Genomic DNA, 22,517 nt, shown 5'->3' with positions numbered 1-22,517 from the left:
ATAAGTAATATGAGGCAGAATATCTACAAAGTGCATGACTCACTAGCCGCCCCACGCGCGCCGCACGCGGCCGCGCTTTTCGCACAGATTTTGTTCGTGGTGTCCCCTCTATACTTAGTAATAATACCTCAATGCTTTTACATGTTTTGTGCTTGGACGGCGAAATCAGAGAATAGTACTAGCACACTCTGTTCCTATTTGTATATTCTATGTAATCTTAATGTCAATTGTCAAGCTGTCAAATGTCAAAACAAAATATCAAGCTGCAATTGGCTGCGAGTGCGAGTATAAATTTAAAATTAAAACCTATTTCATTATAATTTATATATTGTATTTAATCAATAGTGGTTAAATAAACGTTTGCTAATATAACTTATATGTACAAAAGAAGTTAACAATCAATGTTTTGTATAATAATTATACGTTAGAAGTATATGTTTTTGTCATGGAATCCACAATATCAGTGTCTAAGGTAAAAATATCATCAATAATTATTATGAGCTAATAATCATTAAAATAACCCTTTTTATTATAATTGTATGATTCATCTGGATTTTTATAATTACAGGGAGTGTTTTTATTTCCAAATGGATTCAAAAATGTAAAGAAGTCTAAGAAAAAGCACCGGCTTTCTATGTTTGATGCTATTTTTTCAAAAGAACAATGGTTTGTTACTTTTAAGAATAACTGGGATTCTGTTGAGATGCAGCTGAAGGTAATACTTTAAATCACATTGCATAAATATTGGGTAGGTAAGTAACTGGATTTTTTATTTTATTTTTATCTCAATTAACAGGAACTACATGAAAAAACATATAGTACTTTACTAAATGATATTGTAAGTTATTTGAAAACATCTTATCAAGACAATGAATTAAATAGTTTAGAGGGAATTATACCAAGTGCAACCTTATTAACTGGAGTCAACCAACCTGATCATGTGAACCAGTTTAAATCTCTCATTAGTATATTGAGGTATGAATTTCTTCTTTATTGCATGGGCTTAAGCGCGTGACACACGGTGAAGATACTATAATATTTTATCTTAAGATACTGTTATATTTTATATTACAGTATCTTAAGGTATCTACTGACCCGCAATTTTGTGGGTCATTTGTAACAGGATGGCGGTTCTACAGGGGTCTTAGTACGCAATGACAAAAAGAAAAATGATGGTCAGAACGCTGATACCGGATACCTTAAGATACTATATTATAAAATATTACCGTATCTTAAGATAAAATATTATAGTATCTTCACCGTAGGTGACGCGCTTTATTGTTTTACTATGTCTTAAATTTGTTTAATAAGAAGACAAATTATTTACATTCAAAAATAAAAACTTTACATCAATCTGGATTACTTTTATAGGGAAGAAGTGACTCCATATGTAGCTATGGTAAATTCTCAAGACGCTTCATCTGTGAAACATTTAGTGGAAAGTGCAGTTTGGCAATTGATCAATGGGGAAAATGAATTTGTAAGTTAAACTATATACATATTTTTATGTAAAAATATACCCAAGATTATGTTTAAGGGTATTGTTAATAATGATAATGAGTATAACCAGCAATGCTTCATTTATTTACAGGATAATTCTGTGGAGAGTGTTGATGAGGATTCTGTACCAAAGCCTAAGCTTAAGAAAAGTCACTGTACTATGAAGACATTGTTTAATTGGTATAAAAACAAACAGGAAACATGTTCACCAAAGAAAAAGAAGCATACTGTTGTCCAGCAAACTTTAATTATTATAATACCTGACTTTGAAAGCTTTAACTGTAATATATTACAAGACTTTGTTATGATCGTAAGGTAAGAGATCGTAAGGTACCTATGTCTGATATCTAATTTGTTGTATGCATTTAGTAAATACTTATACTTTGTGTTTTTTTATGATTTTTTTCTTTTTAGTTCGTATGTAGCTGTACTGCCCATAGTATTAGTTTTTGGTGTTGCTACATCTGTGTCAGCATTGCATAAGTCGTTCCCATATCAAGTTTCCTCCAAACTTTTGATAAAAGTATTTCATTCCCATCCTTCCCATGTTTATATGAATCAAGTAAGTTTGCATGGTATGTTTGTTTAATTTTAGTTGGTATTATATGATTTTATATTATTTTTAGTTGTAGTTGTATTTTTAGTTATTTTTTATAAGTTTTTAATGTTTTTAATTAAAACATATGTTTAAATAATTTAAAAAAAGCATTAATTAATATCTTGTCTGTATATGTTATAATTACTATCATCCCTTACTTACTGTATAATAATATGGTATTAACAGGTATTAGAGAATGTTTTTCTGACTCACACCAGCCCATTTCACTTATCGGGAAAAGCTTTTGAACTACTGACAGATGTGTTTTTGTTCTACGATTTTTCTGTTACTGGTCTCATTCAAAGTATTAAGGTAAATATTATATACTTATTCAACGTTTTATAAATCTAAATAGATAAGAATAGACTGTGTTAAGAATTTCATAATATTTGCATTTTTGTTAGTGCAAAATTTTAATTCCAATCAATAGTCAAAGAAATGTGGTAAAGTTTAAAGAGTCTTGAATTTTATTGAAATTGTATCTTATTAGGTTTTTTTATAATAATTATAAATAAATAATTGCTACTCATGTTTCAGTATTGCATGATGGATCATTATTACGGTGACAATATAAAATCACTTTGCTGTGACAGAGAGAGTATAGATGCAGCGGTTGCGAGTTTATCTTCTGAAGACTTAGAAAACATAAGACAACTGTTATCTTTCCGACCATTTTTAGAAGTGCAAGATTGTCACACTAAGATTGGGCTCTTTGAAGACAATAATTTCTTCAGAGAAGTCCTAAGGAAGGAAATGCACAAACTGCATGACTATGTTTATAGTTTTTATTTATGTGTGAGATTGCTTGCATCTTTTCTGAAGGATCTACCGAAAAATATACTAGGGAAGTCAGTAAGTACTTACTCAGTTACTACTCTTGAAGTTAGTTACTTTTATTCTAAAAGTAATTTATATTATGAAAATAGTTGGTAAAATTGACTGATGAATCAATCAATTTCATTTATTCATCATCAGTAAGATAGTGAGTCATGTTATCAGTCACTTTTTTTCAGCTAGCATATACTGATTATATTTAAAATGTTTGAATTGCAGATACGTGAAATATACGCCAGATGCGCTGTGGAACACGTAACAGAAACAGAAGGTTTCAAAGAATGTATGCAGCTATTAGGTTTTCAATCTCAAGTCAAATTGATAGATAGCATTCAAAGTGCTATTAAAGTCGTTAACAATGTTCAACAAACAATATCGCCTGTAAAACCTCTACGGTCCACGCCATCGAAAAATAATCAAGTCAATATTAGTACAGAGTTAGGGGAGGACTTTGTAAAAAGTGTTAGAGTATACCTCATAACGTTTCTGAGGCAAATCGAAAATGCAAGTAATGAAACTATACAATCAAGTAATAATGATGAAATGGAAATTGAAAATGATTTGGAAAATATGGACCTCAAATCGGGGAATCGTTATAAATTGAAAGAGGTAAGGAATGCTATAATATCTCAAATACTTATTATAGGCGGGGTAGATTTGGAAAAAGTAATCTAAATGAGGAAAGTCCTGAGTGAAAAGCTAGAAGATGTCTTATGCATTCCATTTCAAAACTAGCATTTTTGAATACATCATAATTCTTGAAAATTTTATATTACAGAAACTGCTCAAAGCAACAAGAGTGGATAGAATACAATCGGAATTTGAAATGATAAGATCAAGATTTGTCAGCTATTTGGAGGGAATGTTTAAAAAAGGTAATAATAGAATGAAAAAGTAACAAAAATATAAAAATTACAATAATAAAAATGATAAAATTTTATAGGCGACACAAATTATTCTCTCGTGCATTTTTGCTAGTTAAATCTCACAGGTATTGTGCATAAACGCTTTTCAAACAAATTTGAATGAATCATTGAATTATAAATGACACTAGTATGATATTATGCAGCAACTGCTTCAACATTAAATTTTCTCTATGATTTTTTTACAGTATTACAACTAACTATTCACTTAATTATTTTCGTTATAACATTATGTTTATGTAATTAAGACTTACAAAGTAACAATCATGAAATGCAAATTGAAAAAAGGAAAATATCTTTATTTATATTTTAAGGTCTTCTTCCGCCGCACACGCAAACATTTCATGAAATTGTATTCTTTACCGAAGTGTCAAATGTTAAGAAGCAGATTGTTGGTTCACCGCGCGGAGCTCTACACATGGCACTCAGTAACCCATCGTATTATTTACAGGTATGTTAATGTAGAATATAATATCTTTTTTATATATTTTTATAGTAGTTATAAATCATTCATAAACATTTGAATAACTATTAAAATATGTTATTAAATAATTAACTTTATCGCTATATTGTTAATAGTTGGTTTATTTTGTTTCATCCGCGGCCGGATCTGCAGGCTGGCATAGATATTATTGAAATTCAGTTGTTTTGTAGTAGCGTGAAACAAACACATCCATCTTCAGAAACTTTCATGTTTATCATTATTAGTAAGATATGTATTAAGCAGCTTTATGAATAATTATTAAGTAAAATATGTTCATTTTGTACAAGCTTATGCTCTATCTAACAATTTTACATATTTAATTATTTTATACACATTAATAATACGTAATATTTTCTAAGAATAATTCAATTTCTATACAAATTTATTAAAAAAATAAATCGTTCAAGCTTACACTTTTAATAATATGTTAACCCTACAGTCTGTAGTCGCGTGGTCTACACGTGTAATCCAGTGATACAAAATTGCAAATTTCTCAAAATCTAATTGCTCCAGTTATTTCATCCTTCGTGTATTCTAAGTTGAATAATTGTCGCATGCACTCAGTGCAGCGCGGAGTCGAGTTGGGTGCGCGTAGTTGTGCAACAGGAGCTCCTCAAAATTCGCGGTCTACGTACGTATGCCGCGCTACCAACTACGTAAGTTTTTTGTTGAGACTGTTTAATTTATTTTTTATAAATATTATGTTGTGATTTTAAAAATAATTTTACAGACTTATGAATAATTAATTTTATAATGTATTTATTTATATTTGCAGGTAAAAACAGTTTTTTTTAGATAATGGACAACAGACGAAAGAGACTGATCGAGGCTTGGTTGGCCGAAGACCATTGTCGTGATGAACTTGGTTGCGACTAGTAAAGTTCAGATAGTAAAGAAGACCATGTAGTAAAACTTTGAATCTATTCAACGTCGTGATTTACTCATGGACGGCGCTGGCTTGGATGATACCCCTGGCAGTTGGCACACCTAATGGCGCATCCACACATGCCATGCAAATGCCATACAAGTGCGATGCAAGTGCCATGCAAGTGCCATGCAAGTTCCATGCAAGTGCCATGCAAATGCCATGCAAGTTCCATGCAAGTGCCATGCAAGTGCCATGCAAGTGCCATGCAAGTGCCATGCAAGTGCCATGCAAGTGCCATCAAGTGCCATGGAAATGACGGGGGCATGGCCGGCTTATGGACGGCGCTGGCTTGGATGATACCCCTGTCACACCTAATATCGCATCCACACATGCCATGCAAGTGCCATGCAACTTCTTCCACACCAAGAAACCCGGCTATCGACAGCAGGACCAATTCGAAGAAATTATTTTGGTCGGTACCATGACTGCGTTAGAGCCCGTAATTGAAACACACGAAAGGTGTGCAGCACATGCAAAAAGTTTATATGTTCTGACCATTTTGAAATTGTATTATTATTTTATTTGCAAAATACTGATTAGACTAGGTTTTTTATGTATATGTTTTTTTTTACCTCATATAATGTAAATTACGACTGAAAAACAGGTATTTTTTGTTGTAGATGTTTTTTCTAATCATACCAGATGTTTGTTGATTATTTTAAATAGAAAATATATAGTAATGATGATTTATAAATAAATAAACAGACTTTTTAATTTATTTGTGTACTTGTTTTAAAAATGGTATACCCTTGTAGACTACGCGACCTCACACGTCACTTTTAGATACGCGACTACTGTAGGGTTAACCAAGAAGCTTATATCTAATACACTGGAGATTGCACTATGACCATTAACTTGTCACAAGAAAATATAACCTTGAATGACGTCAGTGTTGTTTTTTGTCTCTTTCTGTGGGTGACCACACTGGTTTGTATATTCACGATTTTTCGAAATAAAAAAAACTAAAAATCATGGTCTATAAATAATAACGACATATATTTTTAACAGTATTTATATTATAATATTACTGGTCAACTTACATGAATAATTATCATCTTTATAGGTACATACCATTTTAATTGGTAGAGAATGATAGTTTTAAATAACGCTTGATAACTTTTGATCTCATACTACGATTTTTTAATTAAAATGAGTGCTACATACATACATTAAAACATCGTTTTGGTTACTCAAGCTTCAGTCTAAAACTTTTCAATATTCCAAAGGGAGAGTTGCATCGCTAGTGTTGATGTGTGGTAACGATATTACAGTTCTCAGAAATTCGTATGTCTTTCAGGAGCTGTACTTACGGTTACTAATGGTTTCATGGTGGTTAATTATAATATAATTAAAATTACTTTATCCACAGTTGAGACGCAGTAACAAGAATGTGGTAAATAAAAAGGTATAGCACTTTTCAAAAGGTATTTTTTTCTGGACCGTAATCCTCAGGCTTAAAATGCAAACTGCATATTCTTGCATGTTGATAAATTTTACCCTTGATAGGCACTATGGACAGCCATTTATTTCTTTTTATTTCATTTTTGGAAAGCTGAAATAAGTAAAACAAAAAAAATTTGGTAAGTTAAAAGAACTATTAATTTCTATGTTAAAGAAGAACAAACATAAAACCACATGTGAGTGCAATATCGATGTCGTGCGTTGTTTCATTACTAGTATAAAAATCTTTGAAATGGTGTTAATGTTCATCATAATTTTGTTAACTATTACAATATCTTCTCTTCGCTATCCGTAAAAACTCGTCATCATGGTTACCTTACTTGTTAAATTGGTTTATTGAAAAATGATGAAATTATTAGGAAAAGAAGATAGATAGAAGATATTTAGCATGATTGATTACTAAAATGATGATAAAATTGACGATTTTTGCCATGAAAATGATTCTAAACAGGTAAATGCGTGAGTATTGAGGAATATTGTAAATAGCGTACACTTGCCTGTGAAATTTTATGCCAGAATTTGGTGTCCAAAAACTTCTGCAATTTTTCACAATGCAATACATTATTTATATTTGGAAAATATTTATTAAATACGCAACAATATTAACTTAAATATTCGAAGCGACGCAATTTTTTTGACACTTATGCCATATTGTCAAAGTGAGAGTTGCTACAATTTTATATACTCCCTGATTATGGGTAGTTACCATATAACTACCCATAATCAGGGAGTATCTCTGATTATGGGTAGTTACCATATAACTACCCATAATCAGGGAGTATCGCTTTTTAATAATTGGTTCAAATACTTATTTTATTTAGCATAAATAATAATTGTCTCATCCAATAATGCTTCTGAATGACGTTGTTGGCAATTTATCAACAAACTCATGTACAAAAACTAACCTTTTGCACAGAATATTACAGCATACATAGTAGCCTTGGGAAAACTTCGTATTATCAGTGGCAATACCAAGTTAGGTGTGAAAGTGATAAAACACAACAATTTTCTTGTTACACGTCAAATGTTCATACCGAAATCTCCAGTGTATAAGATATAAGCTTCTTGGGGTTAACATGCTTTTATCTATGCGTCGAGTTGTAACTATGCAACTCAATAATATAATTTAGGAAGGAAAATTTTATCCACATCGCCTATCACAATCTTTTCTGATGATGAAGTAGTTAACACAAAGAGTTTGGAATTAAAACAGAAGTGTGTTTGTTTCTTAAGCTTTTTTTAACTCCATATTTAGACTCGAATGTGATCCACTTTAAAACGACAGATTTACTTAATTCAAACAATATAGTAATATTTCAATTTTGGTAAAGTGTTTTATAGTTTTTATTAACTAGGTATTATTTATTATATTTCAGTGTTCATGCTGTAATTTACCTTCGGTTGAAAGCGTATCAGATACGTTGCCAGATGTGAGTCTTGCGTACAAACTGCACCGGGAGTGTGGGAAACACATAAATCTCTATGATTGGTTGCAAGCGTTCGCCGCCGTGCTCTGCCCAGAAAGCGAGGAAGAAAATAGAGCTCAGGATGTCAATATTCAGTAAGTTATTTCTATATTAGCTGTGTGTGTTTAGCAAAAGCAAGTATTCGTATTGCTTATATGTTATTCTGGTACATAAGCTACATCACTGCCAAATATCATCAAAATCTTTCCAGTGGTTTTTCCGTGAAAGAGTAGGAAACATACATGATATGTAATTTCTTACAAACTCCTTCCATCCTAACAAACTTTTTTTTTATTTTTTATTATTGTACGATAGGGAAGCGCTTGACCGAAATCTCGGTCAAACTATCTTATTTATAATATTAGTAGAATAGTAGGATGCCACATGTTTTAGAATTTATGTTGCGATCTGCATTTATAATGAGAATACAATTAATGTTATAAATGTCAAGTTATTTTATGTGTCTTTTGAAGAAAAAATCTAAAACCTATTTATATTTGATAACCATTAAGCTTATAGTCTTACCATTTAGCCAGGCGGTAGGCATCTAGGCTAAGGCTACGGTAAAGCGAAGTTGAATTAAGTATATGGATTTGTTTTTTATTTATTCCAATCTTATTTAATAATATGTAATAATATAGTGATTTTGAAGTTTCTATTTTCTAACAGGGTCAGGTTCACGCGGGCGGTGGCCGAGTTGCAGTTCCTTGGTTTTATCAAGACTTCTAAACGAAAGACAGATCATGTAATGCGTCTCACTTGGTGATACAGAAAGTTTTTGTGTGTACTTATTTATTCTTTATTTTAGTAAATTGTGTTTTGCTCACGTGCTTTATTTCATTTCGATTAGAATTCTATTATCAAACTATAATCTGTCTTGAAGAAAAAATTCATAAGTTCATCTTTAATTTTAAAATTATGTAAATTTCAAGTCTCGAGATAACCCTGGTTTGACTTCAATAGTGTCCTTCACCTCACATTATTACAATAAATAGGTAGTATATACATATATTATGTTAAATAATTTAAAAATAAATGCGATAAAAATAAAATTTGTCTACGACATTTGAATAAGTGAAAGTGAAGAAAATATAGACAGATACAAACATAGAGAAGGATTAATTATTATAAATTACTTTTTTATGGATGAACTTGGAGACAGAGTAGAGTAGTCACAGTGGTAACGTGAAGTTTGTATTATAATATTCAGTGATTATTCCATTAGACGATTTTTAACTATAATAATGTTGGCAACAAGAATAATTGAACTACTTGTTACAAAGCAATTAAAATTAATCTATTGGTTAACAACATTAAACAATGACAAATCATGAATTATATTAGCATCAATCTTACTATTCATAGGCAGTATGTATTAATATGAATTAGGTGTGTAGGTCAATAACTTCTTGAAACAAGACGATAAAATATGTGTTAGACTTATCATTCGAGCAGACGATTTCAATTACATCTCGTGTCAATAGTTGAATAAGTAATTTTCAATGTCTGTTATTTGTTCATACTGTCAAATTACACAACTTTGTTGACACACATTTGTCAACGTACTGACTGTAGGTATATGCGAAACGACCTTGAATTATAATTTCACGAAAAAAAGAATGGACCCGACCTTTGGAAAGGTTAAGAGCACATCACTTTTATTTGCGTCTCTCTGGACAAGTTTTTCTAACATTTAAAATTATGCATCGACCGCGACGTATGCGTAGTTGATAATTATATTTTATACGTTTTTACCTTTTTTGACATTTGACCTTTCCAAGTTTTATTGATACGAGAGGTACCTATTGGTTAGGGAGCCAGGTGCAAATTTGGTTCATTATTTCCTCTCAAGAGATAATTCGTCAGACGCATCAGAGTATAGTATTATAAAGCCTCGTGAACGTCAGCTGGCGCTCGGTTGGGGGGAAGAGCGGTTGTAGCCTCCCACGCACGTAGGAAAAAAAAATACATTCATTCATTTCCTCTCAGCTAAAAATTTGTCAAATTGTAGCTAACCCAATATCTCAACGAAAAAAAATAATCAGCTGGTTACAACATGGTGTATTAAACGTCAGCTGGTGTCTCGAACATGAAAAAAAAAAAATATTTTCCGTGATTTCCTCTCAAACAAAAATTTACCTGATGATAGCTTATATGTAACTGTGGATAAATATATAAGTCAGCTGGCTGTATCTTGGTGGAAAAACCGTCAGCTGATACTTTGAAACTTATTACATAGGAGTTAGACAAAAGCATCTATTGCCAATTTATATGCATCAGCTGACTAGGTTTTCCTCAACTTATTGCTAGCTGATTTTTTTTATTTATCGCATCAGTATTTTAACAATCAGCTCACAAATTTTCATCTGAGAGGAAATGACGTATCTTTAATTATTCGACATTGCGCTTCAATATAAGAGTTAAGTTGAAATAAACATTCAGTATCAATATTTTTGAAACGAATAAGTATGTAATCAAATAATTTTATATAATTAAATAATCAATTAGCAATCAATGAACTAGTTACTCGATAAATAATATTTATTAATATATTATAAACTTGATAAACAATGATAATGAGAATTCAGAATAGCAATATGATTTATTCGTTTTCGCTCTGGCTTGGTGCACTTTCCTCTCTTTCCGATTCATTATCAGAGTCGATAAATACCAACGATGTAAGTTTTGCAGGACGTCAACGTCAGATTGAAATAATTTCTCGAAAATGTTAAGAATTGTTATAATTCCAACGGAATATCATTTTAATGGCATAAAGCTACGTAAAAATTAATAAATACCATTTTTAGACGCCTCCAATACGTTTATATACCTACGTTAATGGTTTTCTGGAAGTCAGTTACCAACATCGATTGATGAAATCACTATTCAGCCGGGAAAAGGTAAATTTTTTTTATCATTTTGATTATATAATGCTTTAATACGCATATTATAATTAATATATTCTAATATTTTTTTAAATTTTTGTACAGATGATGACGATGAAAACATAACAGCAGACAGCTCTGACAGCGACTCTGATAATGAATCGGAAAGAGAGGAAAGTGACTCAAGCCAGAGCGAAAACGAATAAATCATATTGTTATTCTCATTATCATTTTTTATCAAGTTTATATAATAAATATTATTTATCGAGTAACTAGTTCATTTATTTCTTATTGATTATTTAATTATTTAAATATATAAAATTATTTGATTACATACTTATTCGTTTCAAAAATATTGATACTGAATGTTTATAGCAACTCAACTCTTATATTGAAGCGCAATGTCGAATAATTAAAGATACGTCATTTCCTCTCAGATGAAAATTTGTGAGCTGATTGTTAATATACTGATGCGATAAATAAAAAAAATCAGCTAGCAATACGTTGAGGAAAACCTAGTCAGCTGATGCATATAAATTGGCAATAGATGCTTTTGTCTAACTCCTATGTAATAAGTTTCAAAGTATCAGCTGACGGTTTTTCCACCAAGATACAGACTTATATATTTATCCACAGTTACATATAAGCTATCATCAGGTAAATTTTTGTTTGAGAGGAAATCACGGAAAATATATATTTTTTTTTCATGTTCGAGACACCAGCTGACGTATAATACACCATGTTGTAACCAGCTGATTATTTTTTTTCGTTGAGATATTGGGTTAGCTACAATTTAACAAATTTTTAGTTGAGAGGAAATGAATGAATGTATTTTTTTTCTACGTGCGTGGGAGGCTACAACCGCTCTTCCCCCCAACCGAGCTCCAGCTGACGTTCACGAGGCTTTATAATACTATACTTTGATGCATTTTACTAATTACCGCTTGAGAGGAACTTGGTCATAAAATCGGCTGCTGGCTCCCGGACCATATTATTAATTCGATAGATATATTGCGGATAACGCTTTTTACTGGATTTTTTTACAGTTTGTAAAAAACATGCGCCAAAATATATATCTATATTTTTTATACTTGTATACCTAATCCAGTAGACACACATACACAAGTTGTCATAAGCACAGTAGTCTTAATGTAAAATCATTCACATTGTTATTTGTTAGAATTGTGATTATTAAGAAAATTTTACTTGAATAAAATTAAATAACAAATATGAATTCGCTCCAATTTAAATTAAACTATCATATTATAATGCCCATCTTCTATCGACGTAACTTCCCCGATGCGAGCTTCTAAGAGGGTACACATTAATTAAAAATCAGGAGGCCTATGCCGGCAGCAGCAGTGGGAACATAATGGGCTGTAAATAAATAATTACTGGCTGATGATGATGATGATGATGACGATGAATGATTTTAGTACATATAAATACGTAGTTCGTAAAATAAACAATATGAGTGTAGACAAACAAGCTTTTCATTTTTTTATTTCCTTTAGGGCCGATTTTTTAAACCCTGGTTAAAAGATAAGTAAGCCCTAAGTTAACGATTAAAGGCTAATTTTTCAATCCTTGGTTAAAACTTATTCGTCGAATATCGTATAAAACTACCATTTCAAAATGTATTCTTATTGCCCGCAATTGACAGTTTACAGGTGACATTTTAATATTATCGTGTAATACTTTATTGGACGGATAAAGTTTTATCCAAGCATTGAAAAATAAGCTCTTAGTCAAAGTTTAATGGCTAAGCTAGAGTTTTCAGCAACACCGCTGTAAGACGAGGATACCTACAAGATATAAATGATATCATTAAAACATAATTAAATGTTAATCAAGGTTTGAATATTTCACAGCTAAGTTCATAGCTATAAGTTTTTTTTTGTTTTACATAATGGGCCTTGGTACCATTTATTAAACCTATTAGTAAATTAAAAAAAAATCAAACTAGTTGCCTAAGATAAATGTAAAAATATTATTGTGGAAAATTTATAAATTATGTGCGTCATATTGATATTATGCTTTTGATACAATATTGTGCCCAAGCACGTTATAAAAATACATATTATGTCTTATGAAATATGTTATTTTTTTATGAAGACCGCCACACAAAGTTTTGTTTTGCTGGTTGTTGAGGTCATCAATTGCTAACAATTTTATTACACTATATTGGACATTGTAAATGATTTTTTCTATAATAATCCTTTGTTCCGCATAATATATTGGAATTTAAAAAATAACCATTTTCGAATCTATCTTAAACCACTAAAAAATTTTATTAAAATCGGTTCAGCCGTTAAGGAGGGGTTCAGTGACAAATACACGCTCAGAAGAGATACCTTATAAATACCTTTATGAACACATAAAGACATCTTTATGTGTATCTAGTAATAAAAAGGAAACCCTTTTTAGCAGTTCAATTTACTATTTCAAGTACCTAAGTACATCAATATTGGTAATTTAATCATTATAATCTTATTGTAATAATTAACGTGTATCTGACCAAATAATAAAAACTGGACCGCAGAGAGCGCGCGTCAGCCTGTCTCAATAAGAAAAAAAAAATTACTAATACCTGGAGATATATATATATTCAATAGACCGACCGACCGAGAGATTTATTATAGGAGCGGAGCAATTCGGGAAAACTGCGGGCACGGCTAATCATATTTTATCATATTTTATGTGTCTATGTCATGTATGTGATTGTAAAACTGAGATTATTTATTATAACCGATTTATTTATCCCAAAAGTGGGTCAAGTGTACTGATGCTGCGAAGATTCTTAGATATTAATTTACCGAAAAATAACGCATTAAATTGTTAGCAGTAGCCAGTAACTATGTAAATTGTAATGTATCACAGATGACAATTTAAGGTGACATCTATTTATACAGGATTTCCCAGAGATGGTGAATGACAGGCACGTACAGGATTACCAGTACGTGCGTATGTGGGAGCCCTGGCGGAGTCACCTCTCCCCACACCCAAATCTCTATACCACTCTCGCGGTCTACGTAATTTTTAATAAAACTAAGAAACATCCTTCGAATTCGACATAATGTCCGCAGTTTACTTCCTATTTACGACTTTTTTCTTTCAGTGCGCTATGAGTTCCCTTATTAGGGGATTCTTTGGGAGAAGTAATTTACAAGACGTCCCTAAACATAAATTTTATGCAATTTACTTAACTACTAAGTTTAAGAAGTTGTGGTGTAAAATATATGTATGGGATCAGCGTGGCCAACCATTTAAAAAATTGACTGATATAGGTCAATTTTTGAAATGGTTGAAGATTCCAAAACAGTAGCACACTTACTACCTAGGTAGGTACCATTTCTGTGATCTGTGGTAGGTACCTACTTTATTTCATAATTTACTTAGCTATAGCAGTTAATGGCTAAAAGTAGGAATTTCGTAAGTAACAAAATTCTAAGCAGATAATTTCTGTTTAAAATGACGTGCTTTTAATATATTTTGCGCCCTATTATTGTGCTATTATTTCGACTGAGGAAGTTCGGACCAGACCATTACCTAATTTATTTAAAACCGTCCAGTAATTTCTGTGTAAAACCCGGAAATAGACTACAGTGTTATTATATGTTTTACGGTATGATATCACATTCAAAACAAAATTTGTTCACTCCTGTTGGTAAAAATGAGCAAGAAAAATAAAAACTATTTCTTGTAATTTTTAGACTCATCGGCTTTGAAAAGTACCTACTAAAAACCAATATGATTGCCTTGCACTGAATTGTAAATTGTGAAAGATATTAATAATTTCGAATATTCTCAGGCTTCTTTTAATTTAATGAGGCAATTATAATTTGAATTTAAACTAGATAATATTTATTTCCCATTATTCTGTTTCTTGCATACTAGGCAAATTTCCAAGAAAATAGAATGGAAGGATGAAGGAACAAGAACTCAAGATTTTTTTACTTCCAAAATTCTGTAAAAAATAACAATTTATTTTCTTCAAAATGAAGCCTACAGAAAAGGTACATAGGTAATACTTTTGTAATCCGCAAATTTCAAGCATCAAACGTACCTAATATTATTAATTCGTGAGCTATAAGACATGATAATTATTAGATATTATTAGGTCACGCAGGTCATAGGATAGCATTTGAGATATTATTATGACCTATAAAACTTGAATTTTAATAAAGAATTTACCTGCCCTCATAAAAGATACCTGCTCGTCTACAAAAACATATTGATAGGTGCATAATAAAAACTGGTCGCATAATTATTTTTTATGCAATTTTTAAACAAGAGTATGTTACATTGTTCTTAAAAAATATGACAACGCATTTTGAACGTAATGTATCGACAGCGTTGGTCCAACAAATGATCGTTGATATTTGCCGTTATTACGGCGATTACGAATTTACGAAAACATCAACAACGACGGCCGTTCAGACATAGGCTCTCTACACTATCGTGATTGCCTCTACTCGGCCAACGCTGCCCATTGTGAAGAGGGCCCATAAGGGGGATGAATTGTCGAATGGCCATCAGTGATTCCGTGTTCAAACACAGACATAATATTATAATTACATATATTCATTTTTCGATCATCATGTACACAATTTAACAAAATATTATGCAGTCAAGTAGATACCTATTATATTATGTATATCATTAACATCTACGCAAATCCGAAATCAATAAAAGTTCTGATATGTTTATCTTTTGCAAGGGAAAGCATAGTTAAAGTCTCCCCAGTTTCGCTGCCTTAATCCTTTCCTACTAATAGATATCATAATACAAAAGCTTAAAAGGATGGATATATAATATAAGTAGGTATGTGTTTGTAAATCTTTCACGTAAAAACTACTGTATAGATTTGGATGAAACTTTACTGTAGGTACTCAAAGTAATTTTAAGTTATTTATTAGAATAACCCATGACCAAAAGCTATTTTAGGTCCTCAACTAAGCTGTTAAATATAAGTTAACATTAAATTATTTGTTGAAACTTGAAAGTGCTTACCTATAATATTATGTAATGTCAATATTTTTTCCTATAATTAGAGTATGATTTCTTTACACAAATAATTTTACTTAAATATGCAGTTATTGTTTATGTTATATTATTCATAAACATTATCTAAAAACAAGTAGTTAGGTAGGTATGAAATTTAAATTAAAAAACAATTTCTCGAATAGATGCATGCAAAGTGCAATCACACGTGAATGAAATACTTAAAGAATTAACTTGTAAAGCAAATGAAAATTTTGCACGAGCTCACGTTTTAGAAATTCACATTTTCTTATATTTCCCATTTTTACCATTTTTCAACCTTATTTGAAATAATTTAAGAATAAAAATAAAATTCAATTCACGGTTTATATGAAATAATATATATTATATTTACATATTTCCAAACTCAAGACTAAACATTAAATTTGAAACAATATTGAATTTTACCTTTGTATGACAGAAAAACTTATAAAAATCCTTGGCCCGACGATAATACATATTATGAAAAACCGTTCAAGTAGATATTACGAATTTGGTGACAAATTATAAAGTAAACAGTCATGAATAAAAGCCTTCGTATCACTGTGTGAATGCGTGACATATGTAAGTAACGAGGAACCTACACCAACACTAAGAAACACGCACATGCTTGTGATCATACGTGAACGCATCCGGGGAGTCGGACTAAGGCGTATGTTTGCTGCCATTTGACATTACGTTAGATGAAGAAGCCGGGAGAAATGTATAAAAGAATTAGCTCCGAGCGTTTCGGCATCAGTCGCTCACTTGGAAGCTACCATAACAAATCAATTAAAAATGAAACTGGTACGTGGTGTTCTACACTATATTTAAAATTTTCAATCAAAAACTAAATTTGTAGTATTATTAATTGAAATCTTAACTATCCACAGCTCATTGTCGCCCTCGCCTTCGTGGCCATCGTCGCTGCCGGCCCCGTCCCGGAGGTAGTGAAGGAGCCAGTAAAGATCGTCCGTTCCGATTTCAATCAACAACCCGAGGGAGGATACGCTTTCAGGTGAATAGTTTGATCGAAAGCGATAGAAATATTCAACTGTAAATCTTATTATTGTATTCGGTTTCAATATTGGGATTCAGATATCCTGTGTTTTATTGATAACACTGAAAAATGTTATTGATATTATAAAAGAAGTATCCATATAGGTATAATTAGTTAATAAATATAAACGTTAACTGTCATGAGTTAGTTAAGCTTGCTGTTGAGATCAAACATACAAATAACGTTTGAACTTTGAAGCTTCGATTGTTAAATAAACGGTGTCCATCATAAATTCATAAACTAAATCTGGGGATATAAACAGTGACACCACAAATTGAGTAATAAACACTTATAAACACACAAACATAAGGGTAACGCTTATACATATTTTAATTTTCAGTTACGAGTCTGAAGATGGATCCAAACGTGAAGAGATCGGAGACCTGAAGGAAGCCCTTGATGAGGAAAACAAGCCCCACCAAGTTGTCGTCGTCCGTGGATCATTCTCCTATGTAGACAAAGAAGGCAAGGTTGAAACCATCACCTACTACGCTGACGAAACCGGTTTCCACGCCGAGGGACCTTCCATCCCCAAGTCTCCCGCCGCCAGGAGATAAACGCTTTCCGACTGAATGATCTGTAATATAGGCTGTACAGTGTACAGTTCTGCCATAGTTTATGTAGCGAGGCATCCGCTATATAATGTCGCTCACTAAAGATGCCTACTGCCATATTTTGTACATTTTTACTGTTGATATACGTTTGTATAGAAATACACGTTGAAGTATAATTATTTACTTGTTTAATTTCCCGCTTGTAATTCTCTTGATCTAATATTAAGAAGTTAACAAGATACATATTAAATATTGATTGACCATAGAAAAAATACAAAAATGGCAATAACACAAAATTTTTCATCTCACTTATAATAACACGGCAATAAATAAATACAACCAATACAAAACAATAAATATACAAATACCAATACAGATAAAAATTACCTACCTCATATTAAAAAAAATATATTAATTGATTATAACTGACGAGTGACGACCTACACTTATTATATTTAGAAAAATTATACAATAATAATCCAACCGCTCTTTCGCTAGAGCCTTAGCTAGACCTTATTCTATAGGCTCATACATACTTATAACAAACTAGCAAACCGGGTGAACTTCGTTTCGCCACCAGAGACACCTTTTCTTTGCTATAAACCTCACAGAGCCCGAGACCTTTCCAACGAATGCAAAACCGTGGAAATCGGTTCGTGCGTTCTGGAGTTATAGCGTCAGGAAGGAAAACCCGACTTATTTTTATATACATATATAGTAGATATTGACAGAAAATTTTAATTGATATCCAATTATCTATTAATCCGTTTATCCGCCTCTATATAAATAACTATACAAGAATCATTTTAAGTATCTTTGATTTTATCATAAAAATTCTTCCCATGTTCTGACTTCTGACTATGCAGGGCAAAAATATACAAGTCTTGTACGTCATGTTGTATTTATGGGTAAATCGAGCTTTTATTTTCGTGCTAATTAGCTAATATAAGAGTTTATAGCAGCAGTAGTTCGTTTCTAAATCAGATAAAACAAACATAAATAATATACATACTATTAATTATTATACAGGTGAGTCCTCAGAATCAATAACTAACATAAAATACTTTTAATTTATTATTTATGCTACGGGACGAATGGTACCTATGACAAATCATCATCTAATTTATTAAAAGAACTTTACAATTTATATAAGCTGGCGATTACAATATAGGTATTGACTTAAAATAGTTGACTAATCGTTACGCAATTTATCTAATACCGAAGCTATGATGCGATGTCCAAACTGATATTAATTACTCAAACATTATTAAAATATTATTTGTTAAAGAATAACATCTTATTTTAAAGGTAAAAGGTCACAATACATTGAGTAAAGAATATTATTGGCTTAGTAATAAATATATGTGAATTATGAATACATTACATTAATTTATGCGACTTATTGTTTGAGGTTGTGGATAAGAACCTTTCCTATTTGATATTGATTATTAGGTATAGTATTCTTCAATGAAATATTAAATTTTATACTTATTTATTAAATGAACAGTATCAATATGTTAAGTACCAACATAATAATTATAAATAATCATTAATTTTTTAGGTAGAATTTGTGTGCTTCAATGTGTTATTAAAAAAGTATGAAATGGCACAAGGAAAAAAATATTATCCATGAGGAATTAGGTATATATAATACTAGCGGTCCGCCCCGGCTTCGCCCGTGGTACATGTTTACGTTTTTTCTACATAAAAACCATCCTCGTACTTCAAGGAATATAATAAAAAAAGAATTATCGAAATCGGTTCAGCCGTTCTCGAGTTATGCGCTTACCAACACATTTTGCGATTCATTTTTATATATAAGAAGATAACTATATATATAATATAACTAGTCTGGTCATAAGTTCTGTCATTATGTCAGATTTTCAAATTTTTAATGTTTACCGCAAATTTCTTTTTCACGTTCGATTTTTGATTATTTTACGCGTTAAAAAACGACACACTTTAGTAGACTAACGTATTTGTTACAATGTAGTGGACGCAAAAAGAAGACAGAGTCGCTGTTCTCGCTCTGCATCGTAGCGGTTACGCGCCAAGAGAAATTTTCAGTTTGCTTTAAAATTTACAAATAACACAGAGATTTTTTTTTTGCACTATAAAACGATTTAAGTAACATTCAATAGTAGAAGATAGGAATAGAAGTGGTCTTTGTCGTACGATTTGGACGACAGCAGTGATAAATGCAGTAAAGGTGCGAATAAGAAAAAGTCCGGTCCGAAATCGAAAACAGTTAGCACTGCAGATGGGCCTTAGCAGTACCACAGTTAAAAGGGTGTTGAACGAGGACCTAGGACTATGGGCTTATTGTAGAAAAACATCGCATCTTCTTAACACACGCCTGAAGAAATTAAGACTGGATAAATGTCACGCTTTACTTAAACGATACGCGAGAAAAATGTATCGTGAAATCCTGTTTTCAGATGAAAAAATTTTTACAGTGGAGGAGTGCTGCAACAAACAGAATATCAAAGTGTATACCCACAGTAGTGAAGAAGCGTGTCAACGTGTATTTCGAGTCCAATGCGGCCATCACCCCTTATCAGTAATGGTTTTCCTGGGAGTGTCTTATTTTATCCTAACAGAGGTGTTTTTCTGTGAAAAGGGTGTGAAAATAAGTTCCAGTGTTTACCAAAATACGGTCCTGACAAACCTCGTAAAACCTCCTTCTCAGACCATGTTAAAAAATCAGCACTGGGTATTCCAGCAGGACTCAGCACCTGCCCACAAAGCCAAGAGTATCCAAAATTGGCTGGCCGCCCATCAGATTGACATCATTCGTCATGAAGATTGGTCAACTTCTAGCCCGGACCTGAATCTTCTGGATTATAAAATCTGGTTATATTTAGAGGAGAGAACCTGCGCTAAATCCCACCCAAATTTGGAGTCACTCAAAGCATCCATTATTAAAGTAGCTGCTGAAATAAACATGGACATGATGCGTGCTGCGATAGACGACTGGCCGCGGAGGTTGAAAGCTTGTATCGCATAACATGGATGCCATTTTGAATAATTTTTATACGAAATTATTAAGTAATATGTAAGCTTTATTGCCACATATAAAACAATAAATATATAAAAGTAACTTTTTGTTTATTCAATAAAACATATGTGACAGAACTTATGACCAGACTAGGTATATACATTACACAGGACTTAGAAAAATATCATCGCCCATGATTGTGGGCATGGGGTATGGAAGAAATAGGTACGAATATCAACTCTTATTAATTAAGTACATGCAATGCTTAGATGCTATGTAAGTTTTTTTGTTTTGTTGTGTTTAATAAATTGGATATAATTAATAAATAAAAAAATTAAAAGAATCGAAATATTATTTTATGTAGGTACCTATAATCTGTCCTCTAAAGAACTAGTTTATTGCACAAAAAACAATGATTTCGAAGACGGCTTACTACGCACGGCGCCATATTAAATTAGTATTTTCCTTCTTGAAGGTAATTGAAGCATGTTTTATTAACATACGAAGTGTAGAATTTAAATAAATATGTCTAATATCAAGTTAGAAACCTGCATGCTAATATAGTGAATGTAATTAATACATAGTTAGTTACTTAGGCGATTAACACACGGTGCCGCGTGCCGCCGCGGTTGGCGGTGAAGCGGTTCTCAAGTTGCATTGGCTTCTATTAAATCCGTTGATACCAAACACACATACACCGCCCGACCGCGCGGTCGAATGGTCCGTTCCTTGTAGGGATTCACTGACAACCGCCGCGGTGCGCGGTGCCGTGTGTTAATCGCCTTATTACGTTTATTATCTACCTATCCATCTGGATGTGTATAAGAACGCGAACATCTAACTCCCTTCGGAATTTAAGTTAAACTATCTGTGTGTTCCCGAACATTACGATATTCGAGCCTTCACGAAAAGAGCCTGTAGTTAAATTCATAAAACACTGACAAATCACTAATACCATAGTAGTAATACGTCTGTAGTGTTATAATAGGCGATAGTGACCATTTACCATTAGGGGGACATTTTACTTGTGCTTGCTCTACCTAATGTAAAATATTATGCTATGTACCTAACAAATGTTCGGCTTCTATATTATGCAAACGTTTTTAAATAAAATTAAAACATACAAACCGCTATGATGATTTTTTTTGCCATGTTGCCGACTTTTTTATGTACTTACCTAGTTGCTATATAGTATAATTTATTGAATTTTTTTCATTACCTACAAGTAAAATGATTATTTTATGATTGACTGATTTAAATTCATAGTTTAATTAGCTAGTATTGCTAATAATTGAAATTGAAATCCCAATCTTATCTTATCCGTAGGGCTATGCCTGCTGGCTGGCGATGCGAGCACTAAGTTTCTTAATGTTATATGTATAACTAGATTTCCGCCCGCGGCTTCGCCCGCGTTTTCAAAGGAAAACCCGCATAGTTCCCGTTCCCGTGGGATTTCCGGGATAAAACCTATCCTATGTGTTAATCCAAGTTACCCTCTATATGTGTGCTAAATTTCATTGTAATCGGTTCAGTCGTTTTTACGTGAAAGAGTAACAAACATCCATACATCCATACTTACAAACTTTCGCCTTTATAATAGTATTAAGATTAAGTCCATTATATAAAAATATTAGCCCTTGATATATATTTAGATTTTACAATTCATAAAAATAAATTAAAGGATATTGAATATTAGACTACAAGCCGGTATAGGAAAAAAATATGGGTCAATTGAACCACCAGGGGACATATCTAGAAAGGCGTACTTAGTCAAATGACCCCCTAGAATGGTGAAAGAGAGGGG

At 32.0% G+C, this 22,517-nt stretch overlaps 2 protein-coding genes across 2 annotated transcripts; both read left to right on the top strand.

Moving 5' to 3' along the window:
- Window positions 1-255: 255 nt before the first annotated feature.
- Orc3 (origin recognition complex subunit 3) lies at window positions 256-9,020 on the top strand. The gene is made up of 13 exons (XM_089700928.1): window positions 256-472; window positions 569-715; window positions 797-975; window positions 1,372-1,480; window positions 1,592-1,815; window positions 1,915-2,062; window positions 2,285-2,410; window positions 2,636-2,950; window positions 3,152-3,541; window positions 3,711-3,807; window positions 4,170-4,306; window positions 8,105-8,289; window positions 8,864-9,020. The coding sequence occupies exons 1-13, from the start codon at window positions 446-448 to the stop codon at window positions 8,958-8,960; spliced, it is 2,181 nt and encodes a 726-aa protein (XP_089557054.1). The 5' UTR covers window positions 256-445; the 3' UTR covers window positions 8,961-9,020.
- A 7,781-nt stretch (window positions 9,021-16,801) lies between these two features.
- On the top strand, window positions 16,802-17,894 carry LOC149484699 (larval cuticle protein 1-like). Its single transcript, XM_089700394.1, has 3 exons — window positions 16,802-16,908; window positions 16,995-17,119; window positions 17,502-17,894. Exons 1-3 carry the CDS (start codon window positions 16,900-16,902, stop codon window positions 17,716-17,718), a joined length of 351 nt encoding a protein of 116 aa, XP_089556520.1. The 5' UTR covers window positions 16,802-16,899; the 3' UTR covers window positions 17,719-17,894.
- Window positions 17,895-22,517: the final 4,623 nt, after the last annotated feature.

The sequence above is a fragment of the Colias philodice genome, chromosome 11 (genome assembly GCF_061535455.1).
Source record: "Colias philodice isolate Cphi_HAF_F1 chromosome 11, ilColPhil1 Martin Lab GWU primary, whole genome shotgun sequence".
In the NCBI taxonomy this organism is placed as follows: Eukaryota; Metazoa; Arthropoda; class Insecta; order Lepidoptera; family Pieridae; genus Colias; species Colias philodice.
Note: the sequence above shows the minus strand (reverse complement) of the source record. Positions and strands in the feature narration are given on the sequence as shown.